The following is a 22287-nucleotide window of genomic DNA, read 5'->3' on the forward strand; positions in this document are numbered from 1 at the left end:
GCAACTTTACTATATCATTAGATTAGTTTCTGTAATTTTCCTGGTAGGCTTTTAGGGTTTTCTAAGTATAGAGGATCATGTCATCTGCAATATCAGCTGAGAGTTTCAACTTCTTCTTTTTTCCTATCTGGAATTCCTTTTACTTCTTTTTCTGCTCTGATGCTGTGGCTCAAAAACTTAACACTATGTTGAACAGTAGTGGTGAGAGTGGGCAACCTGGTCTTGTTTCCTCTGATTCAGGGGAAATGCTTTCCAATTTCCCATTGAGGGTGATGCTTGCTGTGGGTTTGTCCATATATAGCTTTTAATATGTTGAGGTAATGTTCCTTCTATTCCTTAAGCTTTTTGGAGAGTTTGTAATCATAAATGAGTGTGAATTTTGTCAAAGCTTTCTTCTTTGGCATCTATTGAGATAATGTATTTTTATCTTTCAATTTGGTTATGGTGGTTATTTCATTGATTTGATTTGCGCAATGAAGATCCTTGCATTCCGGATAAAGACCACTTTGGTGTGGTAATTAATCTGTTGTTGATCTGTTTGTAGTTTGTTTAGGATTTTTGCATCTATGTTCATCAGTGATATTGGTCTGTAGTTTTCTTTTTTTGTGGCATCTTTGTCTGGTTTTGGAATTAGGGTGATGGTGGCCTCATAGAATGAGTTTGGAAGTTTACCTTCTTCTGCAATTTTCTGGAAGAGTTTGAGTAAGGTAGGTGTTAGCTCTTCTCTAAATTTTTGGTAGAATTCAGCTGTGAAGCCATCTGGTCCTGGGCTTTTGTTTGCTGGAAGATTTTTGATTACAGTTTCGATTTCCTTGCCTGTGATGGGTCTGTTAAGATCTTCTATTTCTTCCTGGTTCAGTTTTGGAAAGTTATACTTTTCTAAGAATTTGTCCATTTCATCCAAGTTGTCCATTTTATTGGCATAGAGCTGCTTCTCCAGCCCTTTCTTACCCTTCTCTCACTACTTCTAGATTCTAAACATGCTGGACTTTCTGTTCCTCAAATACTTACTTCTTTCTCTAGAGCCATTGCACCTTTTTTCACCCTCTCCCTTCTCCTTATAACTTATTTTCAGCCCTTTGTGCTTAACATAAGAGCCACTTCCTCCAGCAAGCCCTTCCTGACCCCCTGGTTTAGGTCTGGCTCCCTTGTTATACAGTACCATAGGCCAGGTTCCCTTTTCAAAGAACATTTGTCGTCTTGGTTTGTTATCTTGTATGCATTTGAGTGATTATTTTTTTCACATTTCGTTACCTCCCACTGTATTCTCAAAAGAATCATGTAAGGCCAGGGACCATGTCTAGTTTTGATCACCACCACATCCCTAAGGTCTAGAACATAATAGGCATTTAGTAAATACTTGTTGAATGAATGAATACATGAAATGAAGGATTGATGGGTGGATGGATGAAATTTGTGCCCTCTTCTTTACAGAATGTTTCTACTACCAATTTCCTATATTGGGTAAGTCAATCTCTGGCATCACAGCTTGCTCACCTATAATGTAAAGGACTGGACTAGAAAATGTTGATAATACCTTCCAGGTCTACCACTTTAAATTTTGGAATTTGAGAAAAAATATGCCTCTATTAACTATACAATCACATAAGTGAAGTGCCATACAATAAGGTCCAAGGGACCAACTGGATAATAGCATTTTTGGAGGTTTTAACTGATTCACACTGACCTAAGTATGCTCCAACTTTTTATTAGGACCATGAGTTATCTTCTTAATTTACTAAACATTATCCTGGTAGCTAGAAGAACATGAGTGACTAATGAACCCCTTTGCAACAAGACACTAAATTCTTAATGAATGAAATTAGCTTATTCTAATAATCACATTTGTACAGGTACTTTGCATCCTAAGTTCTATATGCTATACAATTATTTGTAATGAAAGTGCTTCTAATTAATTAAATGATCTTGTACAAAATTCATACCATTGATTTGGTAATTCCCATTCAATGAATAAAATATCATTTTACTACAATAGCATTAGTATAATTGCTAAGTATTTTAATTTGATTTTATTTAACTTTCAAGAGCAAATTGCAATCTGTTTCTAAATAAGGGAAAATTCTAGTACTATTTACAGTGGAAATTATTTTCTTTTGAGATATATTTAATTTGTGTCTTCATAATACTGAACTTATAGATGAAAAAAAATTTAGTTTAGTGAATCCCTGTATTATGAATACCAAAAAAACTTAAATAATTGTTTTTTAAAAGCATTTTTAGTTACTAATTCAATAAATTAATATAATATTGGTGACATCTTTTTTGTCTAGCATGAATAATGCTTTGATTATGGCTAATGACTTATATAATAGATTTTCCTATTTAAGTATCCTTGAATATAATTTTCCTTTCTTGCAATTATGTTTAATTGAGAGTTCTTAGCCATAATTAGTCTTCATTTTAATAGAAGGTTAAATTAAGTGAGCTAATTCAAGTGTAACATTTAACTCTATGCTTGGCAGTCAACAAATGTTTGTTATTGTCATAGCTCATCATATTCTTGAAATAAATATTTTTGATCTGTGTTTCCCAAACTAATTTGGCCACTGAGATTTTTTACAATATCTACTAAAATCACAGTGAGGATGGCATGGTAATCCACTCCAGTATTCTTGCCTGGAGAATCCCCATGGACAGAGGAGCCCAGTGGGCTACATATAGTCCATGGGGCCGCAAAGAATCAAGTGCAACTGAGCAACTAAGCACAAACACACAAAATCACAATATAGGAAATGCAGTTTCAGATTACACTATTATTATATAAAGGTCAATTTTTATTCTAATATAATGGAGTTCATCAGTTATACTTGGAACATCTTGGTCATCCTAGGGCTCCATAACTGAAATAGTCCAGTCATGATCATAGTACAGTTAGTACTAATATCACACATGGGATAGATAAAATTAATTAAAAAATAAAACTTCAAATTATTTTTAAATTCCTACTCATTTTCCTTTGTTTGACATTAACAATCACGCTGATTCTTATCAGATTTCTCAAGAAGATTTCAAGGATTAGTTATTTACTCTTTGTAACCTCTAATTTAGATTATCCAGGAAAGTTATGTGAGAGTAAGGGTATATGTCATATTACTTCTCAGCCAGTCATTTATTTTAAATGGGTGCATAGTAGCTATGCAACTGTGGTATTGGAAAAGGCTCTTGAGAGTCCCTTGGACTGCAAGGAGATCCAATCAGTCATTCCTAAAGGAAGTCAGTCCTGAATATCAGAAGGACTGATGCTGAAGCTGAAACTCCAATACTTTGGCCACCTGATGTGAAGAACTGACTCATTGGAAAAGAGCTTGATGCTGGGAAAGATTGAAGGTGGGAGGAGAAGGGGATGACAGAGGATGAGATGGTTGGATGGCATCACTGACTCAATGGACATGAGTTTGAATAAGCTCCGGGAGTTGGTGATGGACAGGGAGGCCTGGCGTGCAGCAGTCCATGGGGTCACAAAGAGTCAGACATGACTGAGCGACTGAACTGAACTGATAGTAGCTATAAATGCTAATGATCTAGAGAACTTAACATATGTCACATTGACTCAATATCTGTGAAACAATTTAATTATGCATTAATTATACTGCTAATTATCATAATGATAATAAGCCCCACCAGCACCCAGGAAGTGATAAGGTGTTATACTGAACACATCAAGAGGAGCCAGCTGTATTTATCTGGAAATAGGGTTTGTGGCACAGCTTTGGGATAGGTGATTACTCCTAACCTTGCATGGGGTGTAACCAGGGGTCAAAAGGTGTGATTATCCTGGAGTCAGGCTGGGCTCAGAGTGTTACTGAATCAGATGGGGGAAAATTTACATTAGGCATTCTTTTCTTCCTGCTGAAAATGACCACACATTCATAATAGAATAATGTACCTGCTCTAAAATGCTGGATTAAGTCACGTATTAAGAGTTATAAAACATGTACTTAGAATTTCCAATCCAATTGCTGGTTCTTTGTACCAGCTAGGACCATGCTTGGCATATAGTAGAAGAATAATAAATATTTGTTGAATGAAAAAATAAATCAACTGGACAGATTTTATTTTAGGTGTTTGTTTTTTTTTTTCTAATCCTCCCCTAAAGATATACCTACCCTTACTCTTTACCATCCTGTCCAAGTTGTAAATTTCATATATAAACTCTTCTACCTGGACATCATTTAAAAATGTATCAAAATTTTGTCCTTGGAGTTAGCAGGAGCACTTGTTTGAAAAACAGATTCCTAGTTCTTATCTCAAATCTACTCATTCAGAATTGGGGATAAAGCCCTGATTTTCATTTTTGTTTAAGCCCCACTGGTGAGTCTTCTTCAAAGAATCCAAATTTTGTGATTTCACTGAATCTACTTGGTTCAGTGTTCTCCTATGCCTATCAGTTGAATTTCTCACTGCCTATGAGCTCCTGGTAGGTGGATAGGTCTGGCCTGCATAGAAATTTACATCTCAGGGACAGACTCCCCACAGCTAATGCTGATCATGGCTTTCAAGGAATGTTCCAGGTCTCTTGTAATGTTTATGTCTCTATCCAGTCCTCTTGCTCATTGTCAGATGGATTCTTCTTTAGGTACATTCCCTCTGCTGACTCTTAAGGAATTGAGAAAGGGCAAGGGGACTGATCCTGCCATAGCTTATGTTTAAACAAGATAACAGGGAAAGCAATGATAGGGGAAGGAGCCATTGTTTTCTAGTGTTTTGAATATGTGCGTGTGTGCGTTTGTATGTGTAAATCAGTATAAAATGCATCACAATGGCATCAATCACACTAAACAAGTTCTAGTCACCTAAAAAATTGAATGCGTGGATTTTCATTACTTTTTCTAAATAATGGTTTAATATTGAATTATAATCTCCTGATTATTTTGAAAGTTTAGTTTTGCCATCTGAAAATTTTAAACTCAAAGTAGTTGAGCAGAAGTAGAAATGAATCCTGAGAGCATATCTTTCTTCCACTGGTAACAGACACTTGCTTAACACTTAACTCCTGATAGCACCCTTAGAGTCAATTTGGCTCATCTTTACAGTCACTCATACACTGCTTAAACACTCTAATTAACAATAATTATTTGCATTTTTAATTTATTAAAACAAAGATGGGAATTATTTCAATTACGAATCCAAGAAATTACAATTCACAGAAATAATTAAAAAAAAAAAAGAAATAATTCACAAGTAATGATTCACTATTCTCCTAATTTTTCTTAAAATTTTGTATTTATTCTTTATTAGGATTCTGTTTCTGTCATTTAATTTTCTAGTCTTGGAAAAACTGGCAATAACTGTCAGAGCAGAGACATCAGATGTCAGTTCTAATGTTCGTCACAAACTAAATGAGAAAACATGGTTTATTAAGTGGGCTCATGAATGGTTGGTAGGTCTTTTTGTTCTCACTTTCATACTGATTTTGAAACTGATGCTTATGAGGCCATCTCAGCAGAGTGACACGGACTTCCAGACATACCGCATCTGTCTCTCTGCTTACTCTACAATGATTCTGTTCTCAATAGGAAATATGTCCAGCCATCGCATCAGGTCATGTTTATTTCTGGAGTGAGCAGCACAGGAGTAAATGCTGGAAATAAAAGGGTGGGGAACAAACTATTTAAAACTAATGTTATATTTGGGCAAAGGCTGACAACTTTGAAGAAATGGGACTGTGGTAGCTTTAGACCAGTAACAAAAAGTGTTATACTAAGTTCTAAGTATGGGGCACTCTACATGTATAGTCCCATGAAACACTCACAGCAACTCTCTGATATATAGGTACTATTACCAACACCATTTTGAAGATTAGGAAATGGAAATTAGAGAGTTAAAATAACTTGCTAATATATAACTGAGCTTGGGTTTAAATCCAGCTCCATCTGATTTTAGAGACTGGGTGCTTTACCAATACCTTCTGATTTAAAGTGAATGCATTTCTCTAATAATGAGTGATGTTGAGCATCTTTTCATGTGTTTGTTAGCCATCTGTATGTCTTCTTTGGAGAAATGTCTGTTTAGTTCTTTGGCCCATTTTTGGATTGGGTCATTTATTTTTCTGGAATGGAGCTGCAGGAGTTGCTTGTATATTTTTGAGATTAATCCTTTGTCTGTTGCTTCATTTGCTGTTATTTTCTCCCAATCTGAGGGCTGTCTTTTCACCTTGCTTATAGTTTCCTTTGTAGTGCAAAAGCTTTTAAGTTTCATTAGGTCCCATTTGTTTAGTTTTGCTTTTATTTCCAATATTCTGGGAGGTGGGTCATAGAGGATCTTGCTGTGATTTATGTCGGAGAGTGTTTTGCCTATGTTCTCCTCTAGGAGTTTTATAGTTTCTGGTCTTACATTTAGATCTTTAATCCATTTTGAGTTTATTTTTGTGTATGGTGTTAGAAAGTGTTCTAGTTTCATTCTTTTACAAGTGGTTGACCAGTTTTCCCAGCACCACTTGTTAAAGAGGTTGTCTTTTTTCCATTGTATATCCTTTGCCTCCTTTGTCAAAGATAAGGTGTCCATAGGTTCGTGGATTTATCTCTTTAATGAGGTACCATTACACGCCAGTCAGGATGGCTGCTATCCAAAAAGTCTACAAGCAATAAATGCTGGAGAGGCTGTGGAGAAAAGGGAACCCTCTTACACTGTTGGTGGGAATGCAAACTAGTACAGCCACTATGGAGAACAGTGTGGAGATTTCTTAAAAAACTGGAAATAGAACTGCCATATGACCCAGCAATCCCACTTCTGGGCATACACACTGAGGAAACCAGATCTGAAAGAGACACGTGCACCCCAATGTTCATCGCAGCACTGTTTATAATAGCCAGGACATGGAAGCAACCTAGATGCCCATCAGCAGATGAATGGATAAGGAAGCTGTGGTACATATACACCATGGAATATTACTCAGCCATTAAAAAGAATTCATTTGAACCAGTCCTAATGAGATGGATGAAGCTGGAGCCCATTATACAGAGTGAAGTAAGCCAGAAAGATAAAGAACATTACAGCATACTAACACATATATATGGAATTTAGAAAGGTGATAACGATAACCCTATATGCAAAACAGAAAAAGAGACACAGAAATACAGAACAGACTTTTGAACTTTGTGGGAGAATGTGAGGGTGGGATATTTCAAAAGAACAGCATGTATACTATCTATGGTGAAACAGATCACCAGCCCAGGTGGGATGCATGAGACAAGTGCTCCGGCCTGGTGCACTGGGAAGACCCAGAGGAATCGGGTGGAGAGGGAGGTGGGAGGGGGGATCGGGATTGGGAATACATGTAAATCCATGGCTGATTCATATCAATGTATGACAAAACCCACTGGGAAAAAAAAAAATAAAGTGAATGCACACTGTAATAAAACAACAACAAAACAAACACAAAAATCAAACAATGCACAAGGGGAGGTAGGATAATTATACCTCAAAATGAACATTGAGAGAAAACAAGACAATTTGATCTTCGCCAAATATAGCAAAGAGGTTGCTATAAAGCTTTTAATGTCTCACTGAAGAATGTAGTAGCTCTTGATTTTGAAAGAATTTTGCAAGGTTCTCTCTGTAGATAACACTAAACAATATAGTTTGAATAAAGTTATTCAAAGGAATTGTCAGGTTTTTAAAAGTTCATTTCTTGTATTACGTTATTGCTGTGCTATGTTAAACGGGGCTTTTTTTCGCCCCCCTGATCTCTAAAGCAGTAAGGGGCTTCCCAAGTGGCTCAGTGGTAAAGAATCCACCTACCAGTGCAGGAGATATAAGCCATGCGGGTCCAATCCCTTGGTCAGGAACATCTCCTGGAGAAGGGCATGGTAACCCACTCTAGTATTCTTGCGTAGAGAATCCCATGGACAGAGGAACCTGGCAGGTCACAGTCCATGGGGTCACAGAGTTGGACACAAGTGAAGTGACTAAGAACATATGCATGCACCGTGTTCTTTTGCTTTATGTGGACCATACCCTGTGATCTTTACTGCTTTGCATGTGTGCTGAGTCACCTCAGTCGTGGGAGACTCTTTGCAATGCTATGGACTGTGGCTCACCAGGCTCCTCTCTCCGTGGGATTCTCTGGGCATAAGTACTGGAGTGGCTTGCCCTGCCATCCTAAAGGGGATCTTCCCAACCCAGGAACTGAATCTTCGTCTCTTGTCTCCTCCATTGACAGGTGAGTTCTTTATCACTAGCGCTACATGGTGTTAAATGACAAATGTTTTGGTGACCCTGAAGATGAAAGTAAACCTGGTCTATATTTGAAGGCCCACTCAGTCTCCTTTGCCAGTTCATCTTCCTCTAATCTCTGTTTTAAATTGTGATGTAACTTTTATTGGATTTACTTGGATTTCTTCTTTGAATCCCAGATGATATTTCCACTTGTGTGTTTCACAAGCACTTCAAAGTCAGTAAGTCTAAAGCTCAGAAAACAGGACTTCCATTCTGCTGCTCCAGATTTCTCCAAGTCAATGGCATTATCCTCCACTTCGTTGCTCAATTCAAATACCTGTGAGTTATTTTGACCTCCCTCTTTGCTTACCGCCTTTGTCTAGCACCCAGGTCTCACAATTCTATGTCCAAAATCTCTCTCTACCCTCTCTATTTCTACTACAACCTCCAAGGCCAAGCTATGTCTCACTAGGTAGGCTGTAATGGATATCTGTTTGCTACACCTGCAATTTCATTTCTAGTATTTCATTGCAGATTTTTTTTTTTTTTTTTGGCCACATCACTTGGCACCCAGGATCTTAATTCCCTGGGATCAAACCCAGCCCCCTGCAGTGAAAGCCCACATTCCTAATCACTGGATCACCAAGGAAATCCCTTCATTGTGAATTTGATTTACATTTTCCTAATGACTAATGATGTTGAGTCTCTTTTCATAAGCTTATTGGTCACTTTCATATCTTCTTTCCAGTAGTTATATATGGATGTGAGAGTAGGACCATAAGGAAAGTTGAGCACTGAAGAATTGATGATTTTGAACTGTGATGCTGGAGAAGACTCTTGAGAGTCCCTTGGACAGCAAGAAGGTCAAACCAGTCAATTGTAAAGGAAATCTACTCTGAATATTCATGGGAAGGGCTGATCCTGAAGCTGAAGCTCCAATACTTTGGCCACCTGATGGGAAGAGCCAACCCATTGGAAAAGACCCTGACACTGGAAAAGAAAGAGGGCAGGAGAAGAAGAGGGTGACAGAGAATGAGATAGTTGGATGGCTCACTGACTCAATGAACATGAGTTTGAACAAACTCCAGGAGATGGTGAAGGACAGGGAAGCCTGGTATGCTGAGTCCATGGGGTCACAAAGAGACACGGCTTAGTGACTCAGCAACAACCATGATATCTTCTTTAGGGAATATGTCTGTCCTTTGGCTTCCCGGATGCTGTGGGCTTCCTTAATAACTCAGTGGGTAAAGAATCTGCCTGCAGTGCAGACAGATTCATTCTTCCATTTTAGGATAACTATTCTGGATCCCTTGTATTTCCATGTGAATTTTGGAATCACCTCGTACATTTCTGCAACAAGTATCATCTGGGATTTAGATAGGGGTCACATTTAGTTTGCAGACATATTTAGAGAATATTGCCATCTTTAAAATGCTGTTTTGTGATTTATAAGTATAGGATTTATTTTCATTTATTTATATATTTTTGTATTGTTTATTGCTAATGTATAGGAAAACAATTCATTTTTATATATTAATCTTGTGTTTTGCAAATTTATTCAACTTGCTTGTTAATTCCATTATTTTTTAGTGAATTCCTTAGGATATTCCATAAACAAGATCATGTCATCTGTAAATAGAGATAGTTTTACTTCTTCCTTCCCAATCTGGATACTTTTTATTTCTTTCTTTATCTAATTGCCCTGGATACAACTGCCGGAAAGTGAAAGTGAAAGTCTCTCAGTCATGTCCGACTCTTTGCAACCCCATGGACTATACAGTCCATGGAATTCTCCAGGCCAGAGTACTGGAATGGGTAGCCTTTCCCTTCTCTAGGGATCTTCCCAACCCAGGGGTCAAAGCCAGGTCTCCCACGTTGCAAGTGGATTCTTTACCAGTTGAGCCACAAGGGAAGCCCATACAACTAAGAATAAAACATTTAATAGAAATAAGAACTAACTTGCTATCTTATTCTTGATCTTAGGGGAAGAGCACTGACTTTCACCAGTGTGATATTAACTCTGATTTTTTTTTTTTTGTAGATGCCCTTTTTCAGATAGAGGAAATTCCTCCTATTTCTAGTCTGCTGAGTGTTTTTATAATGAAAGGGGGCTGTATTTTGTTAAATCATTTTTCTGTATCTATTGAAATCACCATGTGTTTTTTTGTCTCTTTTTCTATTAATATAACTCATTATAGTAATTGATTTTTGGATGTTAAACCTTGTATTCTTGGGATAAATTTCACTTGATCTTGGTGAATAATCCTTTTTATACGTTACTGGATTTGGCTTGCTAGTAGTATGATGAGGCTCTTTCCATTTGTATTCATAATAAATATTGCTTTAACTACTATTGGTCTGTAACTTCTTTACTTGTAACGTAAAGAAGTATGGTTTTGGTATCACAGCATCGGGCCTTAAAGATGAATTGATAAGTGTCCTATTTTATATTTTGAAAGAGTTTATGAAGGGTTGGTAATAATTCTTCTTAAAATGTTCTCTAGAGTTTACCAGTGAAGTCAGCTGGGCTTGGGGTTTTCTTTGTGGGAAGTTTTAAAATCATTAAAACAATTTTCTCGGTTGTTACAGTTCTATTCAGGTTTTCTGTTTACTCTTGAGTGAATTGTGGTAGTTTTTATCTGTGGTTCTTTTCATCTAAGTTGTCTGATTTTTTCTTTTTTTTTTTTTGACATACAGTCTTTCTAACCTGTCCCTTTAAGGAGTACTACCTCGTCAGTTTTTCTACCAAGTATAAAAATCATAATATGTTGGAGAAAATTTTAATTTAGATATGAAGCAATTCTATTTTTTTTTATTATTCACAGGGATAAAGGTTAATAAGGATTGTAAGCTATTCCATTTTTACTACATAATTTTTGTTAATTTGCAAGGATACTGAAATAAAAAGTAAGTTCTTTGCTTTACATAAAATAAGCAACAAGTAAATAAAAGACTCATTAGTATTGATTATCCCATGGAAATGTTATTTTAATTTAGCCTAGCATGTTCCTAGATTTTAAGACTCAGTCTGACTGTCTCTGGTTCTTAAAAACCTTTAGCCTTGATTTCATATCCCCAGTGAGAGCTTTAGAACCTGGTTTTTTCAAGGTGTATGTGTGACTATATATTCTTGTGTAAAACAATTCACTTTGGAAATCAGAGACAGGTAAACTCCTCTGCAATATGGGAATCATCTGAAAACTTGGATTGTTTTCAAATTATTTAGAATTTGGCAAAACTCAAAAAGAATCTACGAAGATTCATCTTCTGTGATTTTAAAATCCAAGAGCAAAGTAGAGAAATATAATCTGCAAGGCTGATATATTTATACTCAACTCAAAAGCTCTTTTAGGTCCATGGACTTTCTGAATCTTTTCCTCAGCCCTTTAGACTTCCCCATATTTCCTCCAAAAGAACAGTGAATAAATAAGCTTAAAACTCTTAAGATGTTTGAGGGAGTCTGTTTCACAGTTCTTAATGTTGATACTGGGAAAATTTTAAGCCTTAAAAACAAATTCACATCTCCTTTGATGATAATTTGGTCTCACATATATCTTACTTTACAAAAAATGATGAGATTTTAGTACTAATAATAGTTACAATAATAGTAATAATAGCAATGGATTTCTGCCAAAAATATAGGCATTCTAAATGATACTTGTCTTTATAAAATATTGATCTACATTCTGTCTAAATCATCTGTGAATTCAGATTATCTTCTGAAATAATTATATAAGGTTATTACTTATCTAAGTAAGCAATCACTATACATTTTATAAATGTGTATGTATACTCATAAGTCTATTATGTATATACATATACATATAGACTGTGTTCATTGGTTACATAATTTTGGCTGCACAGGTTGAAATTCCCAGATACTTGCCTACGTCAGAGCCTTTGTATCTGCATTTCCCTCTGCAGTGAGGATCTAGCCTCCAGTTTGCATCCTTCCTGTCCTTTAGGTCTTGGCTCAGATATCATCTCAGAGAAGCCTCCCCTAGCCACTTTTGTTATGAACTGAATTTTGTCCCTCCAAAATACATAAATTGAAGCTCCAATCCTCAGTGGAACTGTATTTGGAAATAAGTGCTTTAACAAAATAATTACAATTAACAAGAACATGTAGTGGAACACTAATCTGATGAAGCTAGTGGTGTCTTTACGGAAAGAGGAGGAAGATACCAGGAAGGCACATGCACAGAGAAAAAGCCATGTGAGGACAAAGCAATAAGGCATCTATCTACAAGCCAAGGAGAGAAGCCCCCGAGAAAAACTAAACCCAGTTAACCTTGATCTGGGACTTCCAGTCTCCAGAACTGTGAGAATAGAAATTTCTGTTATTTAAGCCACCCGGGCTTGATTTTGCTTTTTATTATTATCACCCAGGTGATATTTTGTTATGGCAGCCCTGGATGTCTAACACAGCCCCACTCCATTTGTCTTCTGTAGCACTTTTACAAATTTGAAATATTCTATTAATTCACTTATTTACTTGTTTATTGTCAGACTGTCCTTTTGTAAGGCTAGAGAACTTGTCATTCATGCCTTATACCTATGCCTGGTATCTGGAAGGTACTCAATAAATAACTGTTGAACAAATAACCAAAGTATCCAAAAGCCACAGTGGACTGGGCGTTGTGGATAATGGATAACTATGGGATGCTAATTTCTGTGGGTTTTTTTTTTTTAATTCAGTAGATTGTTATTTTTAATCCCAAGAAGAACACTATAACTTCTTCTCCTCAAGAGTTAAAAATCCAACTGTTTCGTGAATGATGGGGTTATTGTGATTATATTTACCCTTCCTTTGTAAGCCTCAAGGGATTTGGGGTGGTGGGTTTGGTTGGACATGTACACATGGGGTATAAAAGATTTTCACAAATGCTGGTCGGGGCCCTTGGCTAAGAGGAGACTCTGCCTTGGGCGCGCCGGTGTAATAAACTGCACTCCACTAAAAAAAAAAAAAAAAAAAAAAAATCCAAGTGTTTATAGGAGTCAAGTAGATGTTGTAAGTGAATATGTTACTTTATGCAAATAAAACTGAAAGGTTTTCTCCATTTTCTATTTTATATAGGGGTACACAGCAAAGTGGAGACTGCATTGCCAACCTAAAGACTACAGCTGCTTCTGACTCAACTATTCCCATGAGCCCAGTGTTGTCAGATCTAATATTTAAAAAGAAGTCAAAAATCTACATTTTTATGTGAAATCTTATGATTTTAAAAAAATGACAACTACTGAAAATTTGTATAAAATACTGCAGGCCAAAACCAACAACAAAAAAATAATAAAACGAAAAGTATGCAGAGGTAGACAAGAGGACTTCAAGGAGATCTGAAGCTACTCTAGCTAAAGATGGCTCTCCTTTCACGGCAGGTACTGGGGGCCCTGCCCAGAAGAACCTGACTTCTCCACACTATATAATCTCTCTTTTCTTTTTCCCTCACTCAGCCTTAGTCTCTACTCCTACGCACCTCAGCTTCCTTTTCCTTTCTTCTTCATTTCTTCTCTCCTGCTTTTGCCTTACAGCTGCCAATATCTTTGCCTTGCAACCAAAATTCCTGAAAAAATTCATTTCTGATCCAAAGAGGTGGGGGATAGGAAACAGGTGCTACTCAGAGATAATTACTTCCTACTCTCAGACTTAAGAAGAGCATTGTTGAGGGGAAAAAAAAAAAAAACCATCACACAGAGGGAGCTGTCATCTTTGTGTACTAGGATGGAGAACACAATAAAATGCTTGCTACCATTTATTAAGCTGCCACAAAATGTTAGCAATTTTGGAAAAAAAATTAGTTAATGTTTATTGAGTGTTTGCTCATGTAGTGAACTCTATACTCAATTGAAATCAAGAAAAGTGCAGATAGCTCCCATAAGTCCTTTCACAAAGGTTCAGGAATTCAGAAACTATAAATCATGAAGCAAGGCCATATTGAATTTACTTGTGAAATTCTGGAGCCTCTGTTACTTTCCAATTCTAGTTTCTGCTTGTCTGGCTTTTATTTTGTCACTTCTCTTAAACCAAAAATTCTTATGTTTGTCCTCAGGGTGGGCGAATATGAGGGAAAGATGAAAAGCTTAGTTTCCACTCTTGGTGTGGTTGTATTTTCACATAGGAAGAGGAATGATGCTTGGAAAGAAGAACCTCAAGAGAAAATGTAGAGACAGGAGAAAAAAAGGGAATTGGTTGGAGGGGGGTAGGCTGAGACCAATGAGGACAGCTTGGGTCTAAGGTGTGGGAACTCAGATGTGTTTCCTATTGAGTAAAATTAAAAATGGGAAAATTAGGAAGTCCCCAAATAGTTATCTGTTATTTTTGTTATTATGTGAGTGAGCTAAATGGATCTTTCTCATTTCACTACCCCATTGCCCTATTTGTTTCTAAAATCCTGCCTAATTCCCTCAAAGCTCTTTTAATTCTCAGATGATGTTCCTGGGACCTACCCTCTCCTTGTAAAAGCCCTTTCCTCTTCATTTTTCACTTAGACCTAGTGATTTAAGTGACCCAGCGGTCTAAGTGAATGTCTGATCCCATATTGGTGGTAATGACTGAGCATCCATACTGCGTTCTTAATTGTGCTTTCAGGTGGAAGTCTAAATGCAGTACCCTTATTCCCCCAACTAGCTCAATGATGGGCAGAAGTGAAACTCAATTAACTGAGTGGGACTAATTAGTGGGACTTCATTTGTTAATATATAACAATGATGAAGCTGAAGCTCCAACACTTTGGCCACCTGATACAAAGAGCTGACTCATTGGAAAAGCCCCTGATGCTGGGAAAGATTGAAGGCAGGAGAAGGGGATGACAGTGGATGACATAGTTGGATGGCATCACTGACTCAATGGACAAGAGTTTGAGCAAGCTCCAGAAGATGGTGAAGGACAGGGAAACCTGGCATGCTGCAGTCCATAGGGTCACGAGGAGCCGGACACGACTGAGTGACTAAACAACAAACAAATGAGCGAGTGTTTTGTAAGTGGGTCTTTAAGTTTCTCAAAATGTTCTTACTTTTATATACTATAACTGTCCTATATTTCTTATTGGAAATTATGACTCAAATTCCAAAGTGCAAATGCAACTCACCCTTGCCTCTAGACATGGAGGCAGGTTTACCATAAAATCCACATACTTTTCCTTGACTTTTTTTTTAAGCCACCCTGAGCAGCACACGGGATCTTAGTTCCCCTAAAATCCACACACTTGTGTTCCCCGCACATTTGTTTCTGATGGAGCAAAATGTCCATTTCAAGTATTGGGGGGTTTCCTTTAAAAATTAGGAGTTATTTTTGCATGTATTAGCATTCAAGGAATCAATAGGATAGGACCTAATCCACTACCTGACAACTGCTGCTCTGAGGAGAATATGGCCTCAAAATGAGGTGAGACACTGATCTGAAAACAATTTTAACTTGACAAAGTACAAAAAATATGGACTCACATAATCTCTTTCAATCAACAGCCTCAGAATAATCTCGTGCTAGCAGAGAGGAATGAGTATTGAAGATCTACACTGAAGAAACATTACCTTTATCTTATTGGTTAACCTCCTCACTTTGTAATTCTGTGAAAATCTCATGAGCACTTTTAATTTTTCAAAGTATTTTCCTATATTTCATTTTTAAAGCAATAAATAATTCAGAACTCATACTTTCTTCGGCTAAAGGCTTGTCACTGTTCTTCCATTATTGTCAGTTAGCTTTTAACCAGGGGTATTTCCCACTTCAGCTATCATAAGCTATCACAAGCTTTTAATGTTGGTGCAAACATTTTTCCTTTCCCTAGACTCCAAAGCTAGACATGTTATTATTGTACATTTTTCCTGTTTTAGATCTTAATCTTCTTTACATAGTTTCATAAAAACCTATGTCCCTAATATCACAGAAAGGTTTATAAACAGTCTTAATTTAAATCCAAACTAGCCCCAACATCAGTCTCCTGAATTTCAGCAAAGTGAAATCAATGTTATCTAAGACTGTTTAAAAAGAATCGATTAAAAAACTAAACATAATGCTTGCTTAATAATATTTAGTCTTCTAATTTGATTTTCTTGGCTTTTGCATCTAGAACAACAATTTCTCTTTTTCTATGCAGCTATTCCTGAGATCTCTATTCTTGACTGCCTCCCTAAATTTTTGGAAAGACTCATAATAAAAATTTCCATAGGTTCTGTTTTAACTTTTCCATTCTTACTCATCTTTACTTGCCATGAGGCAATCCAATAATGAAAAGCAATGTTAGTTAAAAATATTGTCTCTAAAGGCCTGTCAAAGCTTGGAATTTAGCATGTATTTTGGAGAGACACTGGGGTGTTACAGAAGAGTGCTCAGGTTTTTCTATTGCAGAAGTAATACTGGAAACCTCTTCCTACCTATGCCTTGAATTCCTCAGTGATTCTGGTTGCTCAACAATATACTTGGAAGTTTATATGTCTTCTTAGAAATAACAGAATTACTTTGGAAAATAAGCACTTAGGAAAGGCTCAATCTCTTGTGACCGTGCACTAGTCCTTTTTCCAAACTGTTCTAGGCAGACCAAGCAAAATAGAGAAAATTCTTACCTCTTGAAGGACGTAAGACAATACACATCACCAATAAAGCAAGCACAGCAGAGGTGGCAACTCCAAATACAATTTTTAACCATGTCTACATAAAATAAAGAAAATTAGAAATATAAATGGTTTCTGCTAAATAGTAGAAATGGCAAGATTTTGTTTACACCTAAATCCGCTTTCTCCCTCCCCGTAAAGCTTTTGATTGTCTTCCACTGATCTGGCTATAATTGCTGGAATTCTTCCAGCTCTGCAAGGAGAAATGTTTCCACAGTATATTTAGAACAATTTCCCAATCCTAACCCACTCCAGGAAGTACATACTTATGTACAAATCCTCACCTTCTAAACAATAGAAAACTCTGATTGTGCTCAATTCAGCCAGCCCCCATCCTTTAGCAGTATCTGTGGCTGCGTATACTAACCTTCATTTTTCCAGATGCTTTTGAAAGTTAGCTAATTCTGACTTCAGAGCGTGGGTCACCAGATCTGTGAAAACCGTTGAAAGAAGTAGGTCTGTCTTCGTAGTTGGAAGTCGAAGCTAGGGCAAGTTTTTTTTTTTTTTTCTTTCCACGGACTTTCGAAAACCGTGCCAAATTTCAAAAGATTTCTGTAAAATTAGAAACAGATTTTGGGGGCGTTCTTGGCCTTGAAATGAACTGTGAGTGGCTCAAGGGAGATTTTATAGCCTTCTTAACCTTGTAAATTCTACACCAACATCTGCTTATGCTGACATACAGAGGTTTTTTTAAATATTTTTTAAACAAGTTTAGGTTTATGTTTCATTTTCTTCTAGAAATCACTTATGAATCATATTGGAAAGTCATGGGGTTTTGGATAACCTTTCTATTTGCAACCAAAAGAATTTAAAATATAACTTTAAGGTGTGTATAGTACATATATATCTAACTTTTAGCAGAGGAAGAAAATTAAAGCCACATAAGATTTTGTAAGAAAGACTCCATGTTACTGCAATTTTTCTTTCTCTGGGAGATTATGAGGTACTGCAGACAGAAATGTTTTTCTTTCAGCACAATTTCTTTGTCCATATAGCACCATATGCACTTTCAGTAAATACAGAAGTTTAAAAATTCAACTGTCTAAACCCACGACTGCTTTACTTTAAAGAAATAAAATGCCATCTGGTGAAATTTAGTATGGGTTAGGTGTGTATGCACAGGCCAGAAAGATGGAAAGATCAGTAAGAATAATTTACCAGCAGACCTTTGAAAGAATGAACATGGCTTTGCAAAAGTGATATTTTTGCTTCCCTCTCAGAATATATTCTGAGAGAGAACAGTTAGTAATTATAAAGCCTTTAAAATAAATAAAAAGCATTTGAAAAAAGAAGTAAGTCATATGTACAATTTCATTTTGGCTAAATTTGCATAAATTCCAAGCCATCAGTTAACCTGACATCATCTGACATCGGTCTGAATTAAAACACACACACACCCACATGCACACACACATACCAGTTTATTAGTGTATGTTGGCTGGTTCAATGTAACTCCCTTGGATAGATTCTGTTGTTCCTCATAAATACAGTTGTTAACCTACTATTTCCCCACCCCCCCCCCCCCCAACTCATGGGTCTCCTGACTAAAACAAAACTTCATGGTGAACTTTCATGGATTTTTCATGAACAATAATGAGGAAATGTTTCTGAAATCTTTTGCTGTTTGCTTTAGTCAATTGGTCTGACTACCATGGAAGGTTTTCTTCAGCAAAGTGCAGGACAGTGGCTTGTGAACTTCCTTTCAGACATTCTCCAGACATCCCTCCCTGAATTCCAGCCTTATGAAAATTCTGTTGAGGAAAATGAGTCATGAAGCACTTACTGGCAGAGAGATGTAGCCACCCCAGGTTGGAGAGGCGCCCCTCCCTCCTTTGCAGTTGATGGGGCCAGCTCTTTGCAAACTGGAGCAATCATTGAGATAAACATCCAAGTTGTGCTATATACTTATAGGCATCTCCGTGTGCTTGTGAAATCCTCAAATCCAAGATAAAAGCCACCAGCCAGGTTCCAAATGAACTGCTGCTACCATGTGGGTCCTCTCACATGTATTGCCTTCTTTGGAAAGTTCACACAGCGCATTCTCAGAAGTTCTGTTCCAGCTGCCAAGGCTCCAAAGTCTCCAAGTGCTTTTTAGTGAGTTATTTCCACGACTTTACATCCTGAAGAGAAACTGACTGTAGTAAATGATTAGGGCATAATTAAAAGGGTTACTCTTGGCTTTAGCAATTAAAAATGCCCTGACATGTGACTGGCCTGGGTACCACTTAGGACTGCAGTCAAGTGTGGGTGTCTGTAAGAAACCCATTTGACAGAATCTAAGAAGAAATCTGAGTGCTTTAAGAAGGTAAAGTTTTGACTGAAACTTTTAGTGAGAAGGGAAAATATGAGGCTAAAACATGTTTCTTTAGTTTTGTTTGTTTTTTCCTTGGATGGTTGGGTAATTCAAACTGCAAATTTTGGAAGATTCTGACTGGTTTGAAAGGTTTCAAGAAAAATGAGACTGACTACAGAAATAAAGGTGAGTTAGGGATACATTGCTTATAACAGAACTACACATATCCATCCCTTTGAGATCATTTGTAAGTGTTCAATTTTCATCCAAATAAGTATTCCCACAAAAATAACTTACATTCTTTTAATATTATAGCATCTTTACTGACTTTTTCTCCTTTTAGAGTCAAATGCAAATGCCTATGCTAACATTTTTTAAACATTAAGGAAACTCAATATATCCTTGTTTTATATAGTTAGTTAACATCCAGTTAACATTTTTTGGGGGGGAAATAATTATGAATAAGCCAGGGGGTGGAAATAATTATGAATAAGCTATGGTCTGTGTCTTCAGGAAACTTACATTCTTCTACAAGCCTGGCAACTGTGTGTGTGTGTGTGTGTGTGTGTGTGAACGCTTACTCATGTCCAACTCTGGACTATATGACCCCCTGGACTATATAGCCCATCAGGCTCCTCTGTCTATAGAATTTTCCAGGCAAGAATACTGGAGTGGGTGGCCATTTCCTCCTCCAAAGGACTCTTCCAAACCCAGGGATTGAACCTGTGTTTCTTGCCTCTCCTGCATTGGCAAGTGTGTTCTTTACCAATGCGCCACCTGGCAAGTGAGTCCTTACATATTCGTTTCTTTTCCTTTCCTGGAGCCCTTGCTGAGAATGACCCTGAAGCTGGCTTTGTGTTTCGTAGAAAAAAGTGCCCAAGAGTGCCCTGGTGGGTTTGTTGATTGCTACATGGACCCAGGAGGAGAGACAGAAAGTAAACATGGCACATGTTTGTGATCCTTAATTCAAGTCTAAGTCTTATTTTTATTGAGACTGAGACTTTCCTCATTTAGCAATTCTGGACCCATTCATTGCTGATAAAATGGAAAGTGTGACTTTGGCCTATAAACAATTAAGAGCAAGTATTAGGATACTAGAGACTAAAGTGAGCTTTTTCCAGAGATGGAACTTATATGTTTTCATTTAAAATATGACTGCATTTTAGTAAGCCCACTGGATAAGTTAACTATAACATAAATCCTTAGCTTGCTATTTAGTAGCAATAGAACTATTTAGTAATAGCTATTGTGTCTGCCAAAAATGATTTTGATTTAGATGTTTTCCCAGAAAACACATTCAGCTGTATATTCCTTGAGTGTGAAGGTTAAGACAATGTTAAAAGCATAAATAAGGATTTTGTCTTTTTAATTTGGGGTAGGGAGATAAAGAGAGATGCTTTCGTTAATCAAAAGTTAAAACATATTATTAAGATTGAATAATAACTCTAAAATAAAAATTTGCTCCCAAGAAGGCCATGCCTGTTCATTTGATTTCTCACATTCAGTAAAAATTTCCTGTCAACTGTTTTGTACAAAGTGCATTAATACATTTCCTTTAAGTCATACAAAACCCATTTTAATGATTAGGAAATGGAGCCCTGAAAAATTAGGTAACTTGCCCGAGATTCCAGCAGGAACCATTGTTACTATGGTATATTGATTCTTTCTGATAAGTCCTGAAGTTAATTCCAAAGCTTATTTATTTTTTTAATTTTTAAAAATATATTGATTCCAAAGTAATAAATATATTTTTAAAAATTGAAAAATAAATAAGTAAAATTTTAAATTAATATCTCACTGAGTTTTCTGTTGAAAGGTATCCAAGTATGATGGTAGAATAATTAGAGCTAAAATATGTGTAGTCCTCACATCTTCACAGAACATTGTTACACATGACTCCAAAGATCTCAGTCTTACTCTATAGGGTCTGCATCCAAAATATCAGCTTGGTTAGAGTATTGTTAGAATTGAGGTCTAGTAATCAGAGCAATAGTTATACAATGCCTAGGATCAGAAAGTATCCCTCCAGGGATCTGTTTAAATTAAGGGATTCATCAGAAAATCCATCATCAAAGATATGAGGTCTAAGCTAAGGAGAGCTAATATCATCAAAACTCAGAGCAACTGTCACATAATTATAGATGTAGAAGATGTGATGTAACAGCATTGATGACAAATGATACAGTTTAAATTAATTTTGAATCTGATCTATTTTCTAAAACTCCAGTTGTTACATGAGGGAGAATGTGAAGCAACATGCCTCCTGGTTTGTAATTGATACCTACTTTCTTAATAAATGTTATAATTAGATGCCAGTGTTTATTATCCTCTAATAATTAGGGCAAGGTCTCCTTGGTGGCCCAGAGAGTTAACAATAAAGTTGGATTAGGAAATAAACAGTAGAGAAACAACCTATTTCTTTGGGTGTTTAGATGCAGGTTAAAAATGCAAATATTACATTTTCCTAGAAGTAATAAATCAGTAGGTTTGATTAAATTAAGTAGTTTAAATTAAGTGTGTGTTTTGTACAGTTTGATAAAACTTACTAAAGACTGCTATTTCACTAGTATTTTTACAGTAGAGAATATTACTATTAATAAGTAATGCTTATTGAATACATGTTAATCCTGACATTTTTCTAAGCATTTTTCTAAGCACTTTACTAAGTACTTTCTCATTCCACCTTCAGAACATGGGTACCATTATGTTCTTCATTTGAAACACAAGGGCATGGATGCAAAGATGATTTAAGTAACTCCCTCAAAGTTACATAGCTTATGATTATGTGTTCTTGAGCTATGTGGGTGGCAGAGACAGGACATGAACCCAAACAGTCTTACCCTATAACTCAATTTGATTGAGTTATAATCAAATACCCTCCATGTTAAGCTAGGAGGGTATATATATATATATATATATATATACACACACCTATAGGTGTAGTGATGGGGTGTGTAATCAAGACTGGATCTAGGAGAAGGTGAAACAGAAGGAAGAAATTAGATGGTCTAATAAGCTGGATTTCTTGATGAGACCAGTGATAGAATAGGACATAAAGAAGTTGTTATCAGAAATGAGCAGGTTTCAGTTTAAGATTTCAGTGCAGGGTGCTGACAAGGGTGTGGGTGTGGATACAGAAGTAGGTGGCCAAGGTAGAGGAAAGAGGTGAAGGTACCTATACTATAGTTGCCAAACACTGAGAGGTG

General features: G+C 36.6%; 1 protein-coding gene across 1 annotated transcript in view; it reads right to left on the minus strand.

Annotated features, from left to right (window-relative positions):
* LOC122453705 (fibroblast activation protein alpha) overlaps nt 1-18776 on the minus strand; it is an 80192-nt gene extending 61416 nt beyond the window's left edge. The window contains exons 1-3 of the mRNA XM_043487824.1: nt 18572-18776; nt 17156-17340; nt 16741-16825 (exon numbers count right to left, since the gene is read on the minus strand). Of these exons, the coding sequence (XP_043343759.1) occupies nt 16741-16825; nt 17156-17161 (91 nt within the window). The 5' untranslated portion in view covers nt 17162-17340; nt 18572-18776. The remainder of the gene's footprint in view (nt 1-16740; nt 16826-17155; nt 17341-18571) is intronic.
* Nucleotides 18777-22287: the final 3511 nt, after the last annotated feature.

Source organism: Cervus canadensis, chromosome 15 (assembly GCF_019320065.1).
Source record: "Cervus canadensis isolate Bull #8, Minnesota chromosome 15, ASM1932006v1, whole genome shotgun sequence".
NCBI lineage: Eukaryota > Metazoa > Chordata > Mammalia > Artiodactyla > Cervidae > Cervus > Cervus canadensis.